Source organism: Eutrigla gurnardus, assembly GCF_963514095.1.
Source record: "Eutrigla gurnardus genome assembly, chromosome: 3".
Taxonomy (NCBI): Eukaryota; Metazoa; Chordata; class Actinopteri; order Perciformes; family Triglidae; genus Eutrigla; species Eutrigla gurnardus.
Window position 1 is genome coordinate 12,542,662 of NC_139917.1, and position 19,162 is coordinate 12,561,823.

General features: G+C 45.0%; 1 protein-coding gene and 1 pseudogene across 2 annotated transcripts; both read right to left on the minus strand.

Moving 5' to 3' along the window:
• Window positions 1-824: 824 nt before the first annotated feature.
• On the minus strand, window positions 825-2,183 carry LOC311010791 (D(1) dopamine receptor pseudogene; annotated as a pseudogene). Its single transcript has one exon. The product of its transcript is annotated as a D(1) dopamine receptor pseudogene (transcript).
• A 1,024-nt stretch (window positions 2,184-3,207) lies between these two features.
• On the minus strand, window positions 3,208-12,185 carry LOC311010446 (glutamine synthetase-like). The gene is made up of 6 exons (XM_084004936.1): window positions 12,011-12,185; window positions 7,226-7,366; window positions 6,995-7,138; window positions 4,844-4,965; window positions 3,758-3,957; window positions 3,208-3,663 (listed from the first exon to the last, which is right to left on the minus strand). Exons 1-6 carry the CDS (start codon window positions 12,177-12,179, stop codon window positions 3,363-3,365), a joined length of 1,077 nt encoding a protein of 358 aa, XP_083861062.1. The 5' UTR covers window positions 12,180-12,185; the 3' UTR covers window positions 3,208-3,362.
• Between the last annotated feature and the right edge of the window lie 6,977 nt (window positions 12,186-19,162).

The window sequence follows — 19,162 nt, forward strand, 5'->3', positions numbered from 1 at the left end:
AATCCTGACCTCTGATAGCTGTCTCTCCATGCTGGCGAATGGAAGCCACACTGTGCCAAACCCACACCACTAAATCTAAATCAGTGTTTCTCCAGTAAAATGGGTGAAATATTTTACTTGTTTCCACTTAAATGTGAGAAGGTTGTAATGTTAATTCAGTAATCTGAATTTAAGGTGTTTTCTCATGTATGACATCAATTCTAATCTAAACACAGACTGAGAAAACTATGAATGAGAAAGCTACAGGTCATCCTGCAGGTGTCAGCCTTTGGCTTCCCTGTTTAGTTGACCTTTTGTTTCTTAGAAGATGACTCAAATATGTGATGCATGAAAGGGGGGGGAAGAAATGTCTTTCCTTTTGAGTTTTAACTTGATTTACCTACAGAAATAATTGTGTTAAACTCAGTCTTCTCTCCTTATCTAGCTGCTGGGCCTTGCTTGCTTCATTGACCCAGATCTTGACCTGTTTGTCCAGCTAGTGAACAGGAGAATTAGTGTTCATATGAATTAATAGCATTTTTACAAAGACTACAAAGTCAACAAAAATGAGCTATGAAGTACCACAGACACGTGGCAGAGTGCAATCAGGAAGGAAGCACTGACAGACAGGCAGGCCATCCAATTACTTTCTCCACCTGACTTTTTTGATTGGAAGGATCAGAGCATTTCATGTTGATGGCTATCGGTATGTTATGAGGATTTCAAGTAATATAATATAAAGTGTTTCAGAGTAGAATCACCTCCTCAACCTTTAATTATCCCCAAAGATGTATGTGCTCTTGGTAAAAGTGGGGATAATAAGTGTCAGTTATAAATGGTGTCACTTATATGGGTATCTGCGTCAGTCTGTCTTGGTCGTTACTCTCCTCGGTGTCCGTCACCTGCTCCGAGTTTGTCCCCCCGTGATAAAACACGGTCACCGTTGTGTTCCCGCTGTCCTCGCTCCCCCTGAACTTCCGGGCACAGGACACGTCCAGCTTCGCGCTCAGCGGGCTCTCCTGCTTCAGGTGTCCGGCCTCGTTGCTCGCCATGGCCGTCTCCACCGCCGCGCTCACCGCGGCCCAGCAGCCTCGTCCGCGGCAGCGCAACAGGCGCAGGAAGGCGTCCCTGAAGTCCGCGTTGAATGCATAGATAACCGGGTTGAGGGACGAATTGCTCCAGCCGATCCACACGAAGACGTCGAAGGTTTTTTCACTGACGCAGTAGGGCCCCCGCTGGGCCCCCGGGGTCTTTGGTCCGGGACAGAAGGGCAGTGCGCAGTTCAGGACGAAGAATGGCAACCAGCAGCATACAAACACACCCATGATGATGCTCAGAGTTTTCAGGACTTTCGTCTCTTTTCTGATGGAGACGTTGAGCTCCCGGTGGGACTGGTTGGGGTGCTGGGAGTCCGGGTGAACACTCGCGTGAGACTGGTACGAGTTGGTGCCTATTTCCGTGCACAGGTGCGGACAGAGTTCAGGTACGTCCAAGCGGCAACTCTGCGCGTGCTCCGCCGCCCGCTCCAGGGAGGATATCATCCGGATCTGCATCTGGGCTATCCGGTAGATGCGCGTGTATGTGACGATCATGATGGCCACGGGGATGTAGAAGCTGATGAGAGAGGAGGAGATGGCGTAGGCGCGGCTCAAGCTGGAGTCGCAGCTCCCATCCACACTCTCACCGCGAGGCGCAAAGTCGTCCCCGGCCGCGCGGTGCCAGTTCAGCTGCACGGGAACGAAGGAGATGACCACGGAGACTGTCCAGGTGACGCCGATCATCACGGATGCCACCTTCTTGTTCATACTCCTCTCGTAGAGAAAGGGGCTGGAGATTGCCCAGTATCGGTCCACGCTGATGACGCACAAGTTGAGGATGGAGGCCGTGGAGCACATGATGTCGCATGCCAGCCAGGTCTTACAGAACCCTCCAAACGGCCAGAAACCAGCCACCTCGGCCGCGGCTTTCCACGGCATCACCAGCGCGGCGACCAGGAGGTCCGACAGAGCCAGAGACACGATGAAGATGTTGGTTACTTTGGCGCGCAGATGCCGGAAGCGATAAACGGCTGCGCACACCGTGAAGTTACCAAAAAGCGTCCAGATGATAAGTAGCGCCAGGACGCAGCCCGTTAAAGCTCGGTGCGCCGGTAACTCCTCCCTGCTGCCGGATCCTACCAGTGCCAAGCCGGTCGCGTTATTCATTGCCTGGTCCGGTCCTGCGCGCGGCCATATGTCAGACCGAAAGGACGAGAAGAAATGCATTCATTCCGACCATTAACAGGAACAAACTAGGGTCCATCGGTGTGTGGAGTGAGTGCGCGTCCTGCTCCAGTCGGACTGATCTGTGATGCTGCTCCGAGCGCAGAGCAGATTTACTGGGGAGCACATGCACCACCAGCTGGTACTCAGTGCTGACGGCACACAGCGCAGAGACGCGCAGCGCTGAGGAGGAATCAGCATTCTAGTTTTATATTCCCTCTCCTTTCCATAATTCCCACCGCGCCATTAGTGGTTCTATTGTAATTCAGAACTGACCACAATAATAATTTTTTGTTCATTTTTACAGCACCTTCATACCGAAGATACACAGTGCTTACAGTTCAGCACTTTGATTAATTACAATCAGACACTGAACATGGAATACATTTCACTACTATATAATAGGATATACAGATAGACAAATAAAACAACTAATTCATATTAGAGAAATGATGGGTTAACAGTAGGCCTGGACATATGGCAAAACTCTTCTATCCCAATTTAGGTAATTTCACATATACCGAAATATATTACAATATAGCACGTTTTTTGTTGTTCAATAAATAAAATGTCAGTAAATAATGGCAATTATGACAATAAAACAAAACAGGACACAACAGAACAGAACAAAAAAACATGAACATCTAACACACAGGACTACAACTACTGCGGAAAATATCAGTCATATTTAATTTCATATATTCTAAACACCTTTTTTATAGCTCTTTCTCATTATTAGTTGTAGTGTCTGTTTTTATGTTGCCACAACTCTCGATGCTACATTGCAAATACGTCCATAAATTCTGTGAGCCAGTGTCTCTGTTCCATTCAGACGTGTTCTCTGTAACTTTACACTCTCAAGTTGTTATCTTGGTGAAAAAGTGTGCAAACACAGTAAACTTGACTCGGCCTAACATGTGCAGGGGAAAAAACACACCTGATGCAAATTTATAATCAATCTGTTTTATTTGTTTTATTCTTCACCTCATCAATTCAATCCAATTCAATTTATGTATAGTATCATATCACAAAACAAGTTCTCATGACACTTTCCACATAGAGCAGAAACACAATCATTATTTTCCCATCACCACCCAGGAGCAAGCCTAAGTGTAATGCACTTCATCCTTCCCTTGGGGGTTCCAGCAGACATGTTTCAACCAAGGCTCTCGTCACAACGTAGGGGTCACAGTTGGCAGCAGGACGCCTGTCCTCAAAGTAACCGCAGCCCATCCGACTGACGTGGCCCGGGATACGGACACTAACCGTACGAGAGCCTACGCCTGAGGAGAATTCATGGAAACTGGAGGTATACAATTGACCGATGAGGCGTCTCTTGTTGTCAGCACCATGATGTGGATCGTAGACTTGGAGGTGCTGCAAGTGAGACTTGTGCAGCTTTTTGATTGCCTCTTCGATGTGCCTGTAATTTTGCAGAGAACAGATTTTATTTATCAACCAAGAGCACAGGTGTATTTTGGATATGTGGTGCGTGTTACTCAGTGGTCTAGACTTACTGAAGTCCTCCTTTGCTCCGCATCTCCTTGGTGCTGAAGTTGACGTGACAGCCTGATGCCATTTTTTTTTCATCAACAGGTTTAACATCCAAGGAGGCAATAACCCCAAAGTCTTCACAGACACGGTGCAGAATGTAGCGAGCCATCCACAAATGATCCCCCATTTCAATCCCTTCACATGGGCCGACCTGGAACTCCCACTAAACAGACAAAAGGCTTTTTTACACAGAGAATCATGGAGAGAAGACCCCTCAATGCCCGGATCGTTTGCGGCGTCTCCATTTACAGGAGCACCCTGGGTTTGCAGAACCAGAGACAGCAGGACGGTAGTGTGACGAAATACGATAACCTCTAGCACACCAAAACAATGATGGGAGGTGAACTTTTGCTCGTCCTGCACATTTACACAACTTGTATGCAACACAAGTTGATCCAAACAATGCTGGCCTTGCGCAAGAAACTACTAGCTTTCTATCTTCTGTATGAGACGCACACAAACACAGGACTTTCAACCAGGAGACCAGTTGTGTCCCAAAGTGTTGGTGAGTTATTTGATGTTTTAGTTTACTATTTTCAGCCCAACCATGACCTTTTCCAAACCTTGAGTTGTTTTACTTGAATTCACAACATCAATCATGTGGGCTACCCAGTGTGTTACAAAGGGACACCAAGGCGTCTGACAAAGCGTCTGACAAGTTGGGACACTATATGAAGTTATGACACTGATATGATTATTTTGGGCCCTATGCTGCCTCCTGAATTTGAATTATGGTTTTAATAGTGACTATGAAAACTGCGTAGCATAGCTGGGGGCCCATACACGTGGCAATCATCCAGAAGGCTTCCTGTTTTGATTATCTGCCAATACAAATACAGCAAACATTATTTATTATATCAATTATAGAAATAAATTTCCTCTTGCTTACCTGATAGTATGACTGTAAAGGCTTACTTTGGTTAACATGTTAGGCTCACTTCCCTCTGATGCAGAGTTTAACCTCATCTCAACTCACATGTACAAGCTACCGTTTTACTATTTTGTTGGTTAATATTGGAAATAAAACAGTTCAAAACATGTGTTGATACCTGGCAGGTTAATAGTTCTGCATTGGTACCACTGATCTTCACACCAGCATAGAGACAGGCTTGGTAGTGACAAATGCAAATGTCTCTTCCGTGAACTTTGTTAATGCCCACAGCACAATGCCCTGAGAATAAAAAACACAAAACAAGTTTTGGTGAGAAAACAATTAAAACACACTTATGACATAATACATTTTAAACTCCTCCCCCAACATGTCTTTGTTTGTCCATTTCCCCCCAAAAAGGTCTTTCTTCTCTTTCCCTGTATCTCCATGTGTTCACTACCAAGTCTGAAAGACACCTGCTGAGGATTTCAGCTCAAATTACTTTGAGGTTCACCGCATGGTAGTGATGGGCAAAGGGAAGCTTCGAAACAGTTCGAAGCGATGTTTCAGTATGTGTTGAAGCCTTGAAACGAATATGAAACCTGGCTCTACAGTGGCATCTAGTGGCCACTTCTGTGAACTACATGCTCTGGCCAAAGAAAACTCCTAATTATGTGCCACTATGAAATGAGCCGGTCTTAGGTTTCCTTAATTTAAGTAGAATACAGGTTGAATTAAAGAAACATTAAAAATAAATAAATAACACATTGTTATATGCATTACAATAATCAAATTTGTTCAGCTCTTTTTGAGCTGAGTCCGTTTCTTTTTTTGGATAACACTTCCCCTGCTTTTGAAAAAATCCTTTCACAGGGTACACTTGTTGCAGGGACACTTAAACATTTCTTAGTCAGTTGGTACAAATTAGGGAAGACAGCACGTCGCTCTTGCCAGTATTTGAAAGGATCTGCCCGTCTTGGAATAGCCGTTTCGAAACAGAGGCGTTCCTTCAATCACTGAACTACAGTCACGTGACATGGGCGTTTCAGAACCGCTTTTCGGCACAACGGCTGCGTTTCAATAACAGTTTGGCTGCGTTTCAATAACGAGTCGCCCTCGCTCACTTGCCCTAAGCACTTGCCCTCGGGGGAATCCCCGCCGCCATCATAAGGGCTGTTCCATTTCCCTGAACAGCTGAAGTGAACTCCGCGAGATCGACCCTTGAGGGCTGAGTGATCTAGTGAACAACGATGGCCACTTCAGAGCTGTATATCACCCACAATGCATTGCAGTGGTGCACGAAAAATATGTCCATGCGGTGGCGATAATGAACCTCAAACACCATTGTCTGCTGTCTATTCACCACCAAGGAAGAAGAAGAAAGTAGAAAATGAATTCAATTTAATTCATTTTCTTAAATTGTGCAATTAGACTGTCTGTTGCAGATTTATGGCAGATCCCACCGTTTACAAGTGTAAGTAAATAAGCCGACGTATTGCCATCAAGCGCAGAATACGTCTTCGTCTCAATGAAATGAGTCTCCGCATATTTTGTGTAATTTGGAATAGGCAGTATAGCGCTATTCCAACAACGTGTGGTTGATTCATGATTGTCTGGGCTGTTAGTGAACGAGGGCAGGTGTGTTCCATTTACCCCTTTCACTCCCCCTCCGCCCTCTTTCCCTCCGCCCTCCAAGTGGCCTCCGTGTGACGTCATAGCAAGGGCTGAGGGCAAGTGAGCGAGGGCGACTCAAACTGTTATTGAAACGCAGCCAACGTTTCGAAATGTTTCGATGCGGGACTTCAGAGACGCGCCGACATGCCCGTTTCGGAAGTCACATCACTACCGCATGGACATATTTTTCGTGCACCACTGCAATGCATTCTGGGTGATATACAGCTCTGGAGTGACCATCGTTGTTGACTCGATCACTCAGCCCTCAAGGGTCGATCTCACGGAGTTCACTTCAGCTGTTCAGAGAAATGGAACAGCCCTTATGATGGCGGCGGGGATTCCCCCGAGGGCAAGTGCTTAGGGCAAGTGAGCGAGGGCGACTCAAACTGTTTTTGAAACGCAGCCCTGGTCCTTGTTGTTGCCGCTGTCCTGACTCACCCTCTCCTGTTGATTACCTACCTGCCCTGATGTGTTTCACCTGTCCCTCGTAAGCTCCCTGCCTCCCTGTGAATATAGTCTGTTTCCCCTGTATGAAATACATTTTAAACTATAGGAATTTTAAACTTTAGAAATGAATAACATGTTTCTCTGCTATTCTCAACATACATTATATTTTGTAGTTCAAGCCAATATTCACATATCTGTTTTTAATCACCACTTATTGGGCATCCCTCAGGAGGCCAACCAAAGGGCCGTCCATCCAAACCCAACAGCATGTACTCCTGTTCCATCCCGAACCAGGGCTGAAACTCTCTACCTTCCTCCATGACTTTAGTGCACTGTGAGCGTTGATTGGTTTCTGTGTAGAAAAAGTAAAACAAAAGTTCAAAATCAGACATCCCAGCACACCAGACTATGGGCCTCTTGACTGTATGTAATATGTTACCTTTGGGCAGACGGTTGCTGTGCAGCACTTCACACAGAACCAGTTTATCAGGGTCGAGAGTGAAAGGATCTCGAAACATTCTCACTGGGACCAAAGTGGCTTCCAGTCCAGAAGTCCAGGCAGCATCCCACTCCGGAATGTCTGTCAGAGACACAACATGTGATCACAATATTACAGTAGGGGGGGGAGCCGATCCCAGCTCTCATTGGGCGAAGGCAGGGTACACCATGGACAGGACGCCAGTCTATCACAGGGCTGACATGTAGAGACAAACAGGATGCCAGTCTATCACAGGGCCAACATATAGAGACAAACAACCATTCACGCTCACATTCACACCTACAGGCAATTTAGAGTCACCAATGAACCTATCCCCATCCTGCATGTCTTTGGACTGTGGGAGGAAGCCGGAGAACCCGGAGAGAACCCACGCTTACACAGGGAGAACATGCAAACTCCACACAGAAGGAACTGAACCCGACCCGGGAATCGAACCCGGGACCCTCTCTATGTGAGGGGACCGTGCTACCCACTACCCACCGTGCAGCCTGAAAATAGAATCTCACAACTGAAACTTCCAGCAAAATGGAAGGGCCGACACGGGTAGACAATAATTCAACAACACAGGTAGTAGGAGAAGCAGTAGAAGAAGTTACTAACAATACAACAACGTTATCTTTGTTAGAGAGAGAGGTTGTAGATACAACACAGGAATCTATTATGACATCCCCAGAGCCCACCGACTTGGTAATCGGAGAACACTTGAATCCCATTTGTTTGTGACTGGCATCTACTGGACGTGGTTGTCCGTGTGTAAGTTCCAACACCAAACACATGGCCTTCAGTCATGGAAACAGTACCTGAGCCACTGAATCACGTCTGCCAATCTAATGCACTGTCATGGCTGCAGTACATACAATAGGCACCATGGATGTTGAAATCAGTAGGGCTATTTAGACCCCAAGGCACATGTCTTTGGGTGAGGCAACAACAACATGTGAATTTGCTCGATCAAATTGAGGATGTCACAAGAGCATTCCCTGAACCAGTGGACACAAAAACTGTGAAAGCAGAAGCTTGTTTTTGTTTGAATGATACCCATGGGGGAGTAGGTATGTTTATGGGAATTTCTGAATGTGACAGTAACATAATGCGATTTGCTATGCAGGGACGGCGCATTGATAGAGGGCTGCATTCAGTAACTTTTCATGCGCCAGATGGGCGACGGAATGAGACCTTAATGGTGAGGAATCAACAAGTTCCGCTTAATGTAACTATAGGGAGCTTTAAAGAGATTTGGTGGGTTTGTGGTAATACAGCATACTTATTTTTACCCTATGGATGGACTGGGTGTTGTTATATGGCAAGATTCAAACACCCGTATGAGGTTTTAACTGTGCAGCAGGGACAGGAACCAAATGCGACCAACTCGTCTAGAAGCCTACCATTGGAGGCTTCTAGATCTGCTTCGATCTGCTTCTTGGAGTTTTCCTCCAGGTCGGTCTTCACTGTGCCAGACTCTCATAACCTCCACTCCAGCTCATCAACTTTGAGGTTCATGCCCCCAAAGACCAGCGGCACGATGAACTGGGCCTTCATCTCTCCCTCGAGGTAGACGAAGATGGTGGGCAGGTTGCAGTCAGGGTAGTTGGGGATGCATGTTACTTAGTAACGCGTTACTCCAATCTGACCACGTTTTTCAGTAACGAGTAATCTAACGCGTTAATATTTCCAAACCGGTAATCAGATTAAAGTTACTCATCCAAGTCACCGTGCGTTACTATGTTTGTCATTTTCCTTAATGAAAATATATTTGCTTTCTTCTTGCGTCTCTGGAAGTGAAGTCACGCAGCCTGCGACAAGTCATGTTTTCAGCACGTAGACAGTTCACGTATCGGCTACGCAGACACAAACATAAACAACAATGGAGGGAGGAGAGAGATGTGCTTCACTATTTTGAGTTTGTGTCAGCTAAAGATGGCAATATTAAAGTTTGTTGTACACTCTGTGCTGGTGGCAACAAAGTGCTATCTAGCTACAAAAACACTACGTCAAATTTGAAGAAACATTTGGATTCGCAGCAGTGCAGTCAAACTTACAGAGCAAGTTCCAACAGGTGGTACGAAGCAGACGTCCTGTTAAAAATGCACTTCCAATAAAGTGAGTGTTGGCAAAACCGGTTGTCGTTTTTATGTTGAGGCTGCGGGGGTGTTGTCAGCAGCTGCTGAATGTAACTAATGAAGGAACTTGTAATCTAACTTACCGGTAGTTACTTTTAAAATCAAGTAATCTGTAATCTAACTTAGTTACGTTTTAAAGCAGTAATCAGTAATCAGATTACCTTTCCAAAGTAAATGTGGTTGATGGTTAATTTTACTCTGAAATAACTTTAATGGAACTTTAGATGTCTGGGAATAAGTAGCACAGCAGTCAGGTAGCTATTTATTGCTATAATAAACTGTGTATTCAGTTTATTTAGGTAAAGCATGATGAAAAAATGTGCATGTGCAATGGAGCAGCTGGTACAAAACGCAGCTGCCCGTCTCCTCACCGGCAAATGCAAGCGTGACCACATATCCCCTGTACTAGCATCGCTACACTGGCTCCCGGTTGCTTTTAGAATAGATTTTAAAATTTTACTGTTTGTTTTTAAAGCTTGTAATGGCCTAGCCCCCCAGTATTTGACCGAGCTCCTTCAAATCCACACCCCCGCCAGGACACTGAGATCCTCCAATCAGCTGTTACTGGTCACCGCTGAAACAAAACTAAAAACCAAAGGTGACCGAGCCTTTGTGGTGGCGGCCCCTAGGCTCTGGAATAACTTGCCCTGGCACATCCGATCTGCCGGATCATTTGAGGTTTTTAAATCCTCCCTAAAAACACACTTTTTCTCCCTGGCTTTTAACCAAGTTTATGTTACTTAGAATTTATATTAATTTTTGTAATTATGGCATTATATGTAATTAACCTGTACAGCACTTTGGTCAACAAATGTTAAATGTGCTTTATACAGTGGTGTGAAAAAGTATTTGCCCCCTTCCTGCTTTCTTCTTTTTTTGCGTGTTTGTCACACTTAAATGTTTCAGATCATCAAACAAATTTTAATATAAGTCAAGGATAACTCAAGTAAACACAAAATGCAGTTTTTAAATGAAGGTTTGTATTATAAAGGGAGAAAAAAATCCAAACCTACATGGCCCTGTGTGAAAAAGTATTTGCCCCTCCAGTTAAAACATAACTTAACTAAGATTTATCACTTCAAGGTTCAATTTCTCTAGCCACCCCCAGGCCTGATTACTGCCACACCAGTTCCCAATCCAGAATTCACTTAAATTGGACCTGCCTGACAAAGTGAAGCTCCTCAAAAGCAAGACATCATGGTGAAAACCAAAGAAATTCAGGAACAAATGAGAAAGAAAGCAATTGAGATCTATCAGTCTGGAAAAGGTTATAAAGCCATTAATAAAGCTTTGAGACTCAAGAGGACCACAGTGAGAGCCATAATCCACAAATGGCAAATACATAACACCGTGATGAGCCTTCCCAGGAGTGGCCGGCCCACCAAAATGATGCCAAGAGTGCAGCGACGACTCATCCAAGAGGTCACAAAAGACCCCAGAACAACATCAAAAGAACTGCAGGACTCACTTGCATCAATTAAGGTCAATGTTCATGACTCTACCATAAGAAAGACACTGGGCAAAAATGGCCTACATGGCCGAGTTCCAAGACGGAAACCACTGCTGAGCCAAAAAAATATTAAAGCTCGTCTAATGTTTGCCAGGAAACATCTTGATGATCCCCAACACTTTTGAGAGAATACTTTGTGGACTGACGAGACAAAAGTTGAACTTTATGGAAGGTGTGTGTCCCAATACATCTGGCGTAAAAGTAACGCAGCTTTTCAGAAAAAGAACATCGTACCAACAGTAGAATATGGTGGTGGTAGTGTGATGGTCTGGGGCTGTTTTGCTGCTTCAGGGCCTGGAAGACTTGCTGTGATAAATGGAGCCATGAATTCTGCTGTCTACCAACAAATCCTGAAGGACAATGTCTGTCCATCTGTTCGCGACCTCAAGCTGAAGCGAACTTGGGTTCTGCAGCAGGATACTGATCCAAAACACACCAGCAAGTCCACCTCTGAATGGCTAAAGAAGAACAAAATTAAGACTTTGGAGTGGCCTAGTCAAAGTCCTGACCTGAATCCTATTAAGATGCTGTGGCATGACCTCAAAAAGGCGGTTCATGCTCGAAAACCCTCCAATAAGGTTGAATTACAACGACTGTGCAAAGAGGAGTGGGCCAAAATTCCTCCACAGCGCTGTCAAAGACTCATTGCAAGTTATCGCAAACGCTTGATGGTTGCTGCTGCTGTTAAGGGTGGCCCAACCAGTTATTAGGTTTAGGGGGCAAATACTTTTTCACATAGGGCAATGTACATTTGGATTTTTTTCCCCCCTTAATAAAAGAAAACTTCATTTAAAAACTGCATTTTGTGTTTAATTGTGTTGTCCTTGCCTTATATTAAAATGTGTTTGATGATCTGAAACATTTAAGTGTGACAAACATGCAAAAAAAGAAGAAAGCAGGAAGGGGGCAAATACTTTTTCACACCACTGTATATAAAGGTTGAGTTGAGAGCATACAACATTTTTTTTTTTATCATTTTCCTTCTGGGCTGAGCCCCTGATGTTTCAAATACCTAGACATGCACCTGCCTAAAGCCCTTTAAAAATAACTACATTTACCAAAAAGTGCCCCTCTGTGTCCATTATTAAATTTTACCTTTGATTCCCGTTGGTTCTTTGTCCAGGGTCCTGGTTTTGCATTGTGGATTTTCTCCAACATCATCAATCCAAACGTATGTCACTCTGCACACTGCACCTTTAGTTAGAGACAAATAGTGCTCCTTGACTGTCTTGTGAAGTCTGAGGCAATCAGGCAGGACTGACATGATGAATTTCTCCAGACAGTGTGACAATGAAAGGAAACTTGGGTGAAACGGACTGGATAAACTGGCTGGTTGGTTCCACCCTTAAATGCATTTGCCAAATAGCAGCCCTAGTAAAGACAAGAACTGCCTTCTTTTGATCTGGCACCACTTCTCATTAGTGCTGCATGGTGTAAGGGGGAGGCCCACTGCAGACATTTCTTTGACAACTTAAAGAACTGGTTTGAGGAACGAGGAACGAGTTCCAAGTTTATGTAGTTATTGTGAGTCTCTTTGTGCCAACCTGCATGCATTTGTATGAGGTACTTATTCATAGTCAGTGTATCACACAGAAGATGGCGGGAGGGGACGATATAACATTCTATTCTTATTCCACAATAAGGTGAATCTCCATAATCGTGAATATCATCACGGGGGACATGAAAAAGCTGTCTAGCTCACTATCATGGTAGAAAAGTGAAAAATTAAGCCTGATTTAAAAAACACAGGATCCAAAAATCAAGCGTAGCATTAGTTCTGGCAGGCCACGACGTCAAGCTCTAAATCAGCAGCAACAGCATAGCTGTCAAAACCGAGGAGATCAGCTGATGGCTCAGCTGACTCCCCGTGCTCGCTTCCTATTGGGAAATTGCATTCAGAGCGCGCTATTTAAACTGCTCTAGCCTGACCTCCCTCGTTGCTTCCTCTCCCGGCGTTTGCAACCCAGCTCCACCCCAGCTCCTCCCGTCATCTGTTATGTACCTTACCATTGTTCTTGTTGGTTGCTCTGCTCTGTCTGGGTTTTTCTTTGCTGCTACGCTCCCTGCTTATGCCGTTCATGATGGCTCATGAAGGGCAGGAAGGTGTGCTCTTCCTAGCTGTTGTAACGCTCCTGCGGTCCTGTCGTCAGCACGTTTGAACTTTGTAAATTGTTAATCTTTTTACAACAAAAATTAAGAGGAAAAACATACAGTAAAGAAACAAGAAAAGTAAGCCTTGTCGACTGGATTTTACTTCCTCCTAAGGTTGTTAGCTAGCTGTCTAGTTTTGTGAGACTGGAACGCATTACGAGGGCAGCATAATCATCTTATTTAAGATTATTTGAGGTGCGAGACAATACAAATATTTGTTTCTTAACAGAATGGAAAGTAAAAAAGTTTTAAGCATATTTTGATGATTATTTAGATAATATCGTGAATCACAATAATTTTCGACCGGATAATCATGACATGATACTGTCCAATGATTACTGACATGGGAGTCTGTGGGCGGGGTCAGCAGTCAAACATAGCCACCTAAAAGAAAGGCACCAGACTCAATTGATAAAAACAATATTGATACGTTTCAGAATCAGGTCCTTTCTGGCGTAAGCTGGAGGTGTGCTGACCACCACCTACTGTAGATAACACAATTACTATAGATACCTACCTCACACAACCCCACTTCAATTTGTCAGAACTATCGCTTTAAAGTTAAGCTGAAATGAAAAAATGCCTCTCTAACCCATATCATATTGTTCATATTTATAATTGTCCTAATTTTATATCAAAATCCAACATCTTTTTCTTCTTGGAAAACAAACGACGACACATGCATACATCAGCTGGTCCATTTCGACCAGTAATATCATGACATCCATCCATTTAACAATCTGCACCTTTTACCAGCTGGAGAAGGTGGTGAGATAATATTTTTCTAATGTGGCGCCCCCTCGTGTACAGCTGACTACGCCACCCCTTGAACTAAGTTTGCCTAAACTAATACCAGAGCAAAGGGAACTCTGTCCCAATAATCTGCACAGACACAGGTTTTTAGAAAAGTATAAAAATACAATGTTTATTAATGCCTAAGTTGATTGTGTTGTTTCTGGTTGGTCAGCAGATAAATATAAAAAAGAAATAAATACACAAATAAATAAATACAGGGGATTGCAAAGCGGACGGCACACAAGCCAGAGAGGCCGTTAAGAAATACCAAATAGAAGGGTTAGGGTGCCAATATCACTCGTGAACAAAGCCTGTGCACACACGGGAACTTCACATCACTCTTATAAACTTGATTTAAAGACTTAGGGCCCTAGTTTCGTGGCGCAGCGCAGGGTGGCGCAGGGTGGCGGAGCCGGCGTAATGCAAGTTTCGACCCGCGCAGCCTTGCGCACGGCCAGTTTGTCAGTTTAGTGGATCGCCTGCGCCAAGATGGGTGTGGCGGCGCAGCAGGGGGAGGCGTCACAGATTCAGCTTGGTGCAGCGGAAGTTTCGTGGCAAAAAGCCTCGCTGAGACTGCGCCGAAAGCCCGCCAGCTCCAACCTGGTCTACTCTTGGCGTAAGGCGAAGTACAGCTGGCGGAGTGGCAGTTTGGCTGACTGGCGCGCAGTGCACACAAGTTACCGAGACCTCACAGGCAGGTTTCCACAGTTCCAGGCACATTTACATGCAATAAATAATCACAACAAACACTATTTAATGCAACTAACTGAATCAACACGTGCATTTATATCTATATAGATTGTCCCGTCACATCTGACGTCAGATCAAAGGCGGATGGCACGGGTAACGGAAACTCAGCCTCTCGGACCAAAACATCTCCCTCTCTCTCTCCTGTTTTTCATATCTATCCACTGCTAATAAAATGCGTCTATGCCTGAAAAAATCTTTAAAAATGTACAGCAGCTCGTGCCTGGTCTCGCGCCTCCGCAGTATGGAGAAACGCGCAACTTTGCCACGAGCTGGAACCGGAGTTGGGGCTGCAGCTGAGCGGCACGCAAGGTCCCGGTGTCCCGCCGTTCTGGTGTTGGACGGGGAATCCGGTGCAGCTGTGGAGCGCAGATGATGAGCTGTGCACCCTGACCCTGTTTTGTGATAGACATGCCTAAAATGTGCCTACAATTTCTATAGTGATATAATATCGGCATTATAATTATTATGACTATACGTACACACAGCACGTGATGAGCGTGGTGGGAACGGCGGCGCTGCTTCTGTCATTAGGCGCGTTTCGAATCATGCATGCGCATGCATTTGCCTCGCAAAACCAGGCATTCTGGGAAAAAAACGTCACAAATGCTGGGGTGCAGTCGAATAGTCTTTTTTGCTTAGGAAGGTTCCTAACTGAAGAAGTGACCCGGAAGTAAACAAGTGGCTGCCATGATAAGAGCCGTTCGGATTCTCTAAATGCATAGGAAAGGAGCTCCAATGCTTCCTTTCAGAGCTCCTTTAGCATAGGATGCAACGGACCTTCCTATGCGAAAGGAAAGGAGATTACGCCGACCCACAATTCTTTGCGAGAGCAACATTAGGCGAATTCGACTTGATGTAGCCGCCTGCAGCGCGCTACCTACCGTGATGTATTGTGGGTTGAAAGCGATGCATGATGGCTAGAATTGTGTCCGACTTAGCAGCCGACTGCAAAGACGTCACAGGGTCGCGACCATATCACGTGACCCAAAACATCGCGGGAACAAGTTTTTAAGAGGCGCTTCTTGCAGCGCTTGGCAGCGCGGTCTACAGCGGCTGCAACTGGCTTGTCCACACCTCCGCTACAGTGGAATGGTTCTCATTGGTTAAAAGTTCAATGACGTGTGTTCAGGTCCGCACTCGGCGGCCACCTTGTGGTGAAATGATACTTTTTATTTTGGTCGCATTGATCTCATGGCTTGATCTAAAGTTCCGTGCATTGTGTTGTGAGTAGGCCTATTATATGTGAGGTCTGGTTAATACAAACATAGAATGATAATACAAATATAGGCTACTGGGAAAAAATAATGCCTTCCACATGTTGCCTTGCGTGTGTGTGTGTGTGTGTATGTATGTATTTATGTATATATGTATGAGTGTGTGTGTAATATATATATATATATATATATATATATTAGGGCTGTCAAAGTTAACGCGTTAATAACGCGTTAATAACGCGTTAATAACGCGTAATAACGCGTTAATAACGCGTTAATAACGCGTTAACGCAACATCCTCTTAACGCCGTTAATTTTTTTAACGCGCGATTAACGCTCGGTATTAAAAAAAAAAAAAACGCGCATTGTATGATTTATGGCCGTCGGTGGCACCTGTAGTCTTGATCCAGAGGGAAGGTGCGCGTCCACAGGCAGCGGTGTTTCCCCGCGTCCCATTCATTGTCTATAGGTACGTGTCCACAGGGGCGATTTTAAACGCGTGTGGACGCGCCGCTTCCCAGTATTGCACGCTTGGTGGGCTGCCACTAGAGGATGATTGACAGGCGCTCTCCTTCAAACAACACATTTTTGCGAGCGTTCGCGAGCGTTCCCGAGGCAGCGAGTCGAGCCCGGCGCCTCTGATTAACATAAAGTAGATTCGACTTCAAGGCAAATGAGGAGCGGCCAACTCGCGCGCCGTCTCTCGACATTCGCCGCTGCCTGTGGACACGCACCTTATGTGAAAAGCTGTTCACCTTCAAAAGACTGCCAGATGGTTCAGTCGATAAGACCAAAGTCATCTGCGCGTACTGTGGGTATGAAATGAGCTACCATAGAAGTACGTCCAGTCTGAGATATCACTTGCAAGCCAATGCACTTATATCCTAACTGTACTTATCTCCTGTTACACTATCTCCTGTGACATGTTCACTTTAATTGTTTGTGATATATTCTTATAACCATGTTTTGATCCCATGTTTTGGTAAGGGGATATTTGAAGTGTTAAATAAACATTTTCATAAATCAAGTATATTTGCCTTATGTTGTTAAAAGTATTAAGAATATGAAAAAAATACATTAAGGTACATTTAGAAGAAGAAGAAAAAATGTGCCAAAAAATGCGATTAATTTGCGATTAATCGCGAGTTAACTATGGACAAAATGCGATTAATCGCGATTAAAAAAATCAATCTTTTGACAGCCCTAATATATATATATATATATATAAATAAAACATATCCTCTTTGGTTTGCTGCTGTGTTCTATCGCTTGAGCACTATAGTCACGTTGACTTTGTTGTCCGACTTGACGGCGTTTGCCTGCCGTCTCTTTTAGAGCCCGCCCCCTCAGACACCTGCAGCTCTCGTCGGCGTGATAAGTCAAGTCAAGTCAAGCCAAGACCATCCCGAACAAGCCTAATTAAAGTGCCGCACACCTCGGCCGTTCATGAAAACAAACGATATGTGCATTTACATATTTAACAATGACTTTCATGCAGACATATAGTAATTGGAATTGTGTTGATAAATGTGTGTGGACAGTGATAATAATTTAATTATAATTTTATTTATTTCAATCATGTTACAAACTTGACAAAAACGAAACTAAAACCACAAATGAAACGTAAATAAAGCAAACGGTCAAACAGGAAGGAGGAGCTGCTGGACCTGAAGCCGGTCAGTGAACCAGCTGCTTATAAAACCAACATGTGGAGAAGTGGACGATGCGCTTTTTGTAGTCCATTATTGTAGTTTCTCCAGCGCAGACGCACGTCAATCGCCGGTGCCGATCATCAGCTGTCAATCATCAGCGGCCGCGTTATAATGACGTAGCTTAGTGAAAGTCCGGTCGGATTCTCTGAGCACCGCGGTAGACTTTTCCTAACTCCTTTTGAGTTCTCCTATCGCCTTTCCTTAACCCCGTGACGTTTTCCCCAGAGGTCAAGGATAACTTCCCTTTGCGACATGTCACATGACTTTAAAAACTTGCGGTATCTCCAGACTACCTCCCTCCGCATGCTTTTCTCTGCAGATGGTCTGAAATAAGACACTGCGAACATAAGACACTCCCCTCAACGTTGCCCTAGTTGGTTAGAATTATCACGTGGTATTTCCCACGTGAGAAAATTCCTCAGCCTCCGTCAACAAGGGGAGTTCAAATGCCTTGGCTCGAATTCGTCAGCGACGAAGAAAGCCAGCGTCACTGAGCAGGCCATATTCTTTGTGCAAAGTCCGTGAAGTTTCCCCTGGCGCGATAGTTTGTATTTATGTAGTTATGTATATAATTATTAATAAAGTAATAAAGTTTAAATTAAAAAAAAGTCCGTGAAGTGCACCTGTGTCCGAATTGACGTGGTGGGAACTTGGCTTGTTTATGACGAGTTCCGGCGGATCCTCTCAAGTCTCGTGCATGCATCGGCGCAAATGCATGCGATCCGAAACGAAGCCATTAGGCTTGTTTCGAATCAAGCATGCGCATGCATTTGCCTCGCAAAACAAGGCATTCTGGGAAAAAAACGTCACAAATGCTGGTGATAACTTCCCTCTGCGACATGTCACATGACTTTAAAAACTTGCGGTATCTCCAGGGTACCTCCCTCCGCATGCTTTTCTCTGCAGATGGTCTGAAATAAGTGCGGACATAAGACACTCCCCTCAACGTTGCCCTAGTTGGTTAGAATTATCACGTGGTATTTCCCACGTGAGAAAATTCCTCAGCCTCCGTCAACAACGGGACTTCAAATGCCTCGGCTCGAGTTCGTCAGCGACGAAGAAAGCCAGCGCCACTGGGCAGGCCATATTCTTTGTGCAAAGTCCGTGAAGTTTCCCCTGGCGCGATAGTTTTTGTTATGTATACAATTATTAATAAAGTTTAAATTAAAAAAAAAAAAAAAAAGTCCGTGAGGTGCACCTGTGTCCGACTTGACGTAGTGGGAACTTGGCGTGTTTATGACGAGTTCCGGCGGATCCTCTCAAGTCTCGTGCATGCATCGGCGCAAATGCATGCGATCCGAAACGCGCCCATTGGGTTGTCAAGTGACGAAACTTGCACTGCACCTCGCCTGGTGCATTAAAGGTGAGGAGAGGAGCTCATTTGATTGGTGAAGATCTGAATCGGCTGTGTTAATCCCACTCCACGCCTTCTTCTCCTCCCTCTTTCCCACTTGCGCAGGTGGGCGAGACGGGAAGAGTGCCTGCGCTAGCCTGCGCGGTGCACGAAACTTGCAAAGTCCAGGCGGACACACCCCGTCGGCGTGTCGCAGGTGCGCTGCACGCCGACTACGCCTGGTCTACGAAACTAGGGCCCTTTGAATTCACACACGGGAACTAGGAAAAGT

Bases quoted from the DNA above. Each gene is read 5' to 3' on its own strand.
- LOC311010446 (XM_084004936.1), bottom strand. From the start codon at position 12,179: ATGTCAGTCCTGCCTGATTGCCTCAGACTTCACAAGACAGTCAAGGAG. The intron at 7,139-7,225 runs GTAACATATTAC...TTTTCTACACAG, and splicing joins CAGCAACCGTCTGCCCAAAG to AAACCAATCAACGCTCACAG. The intron at 3,958-4,843 runs GTATCAACACAT...TTGTCTGTTTAG, and splicing joins CAGAACTATTAACCTGCCAG to TGGGAGTTCCAGGTCGGCCC.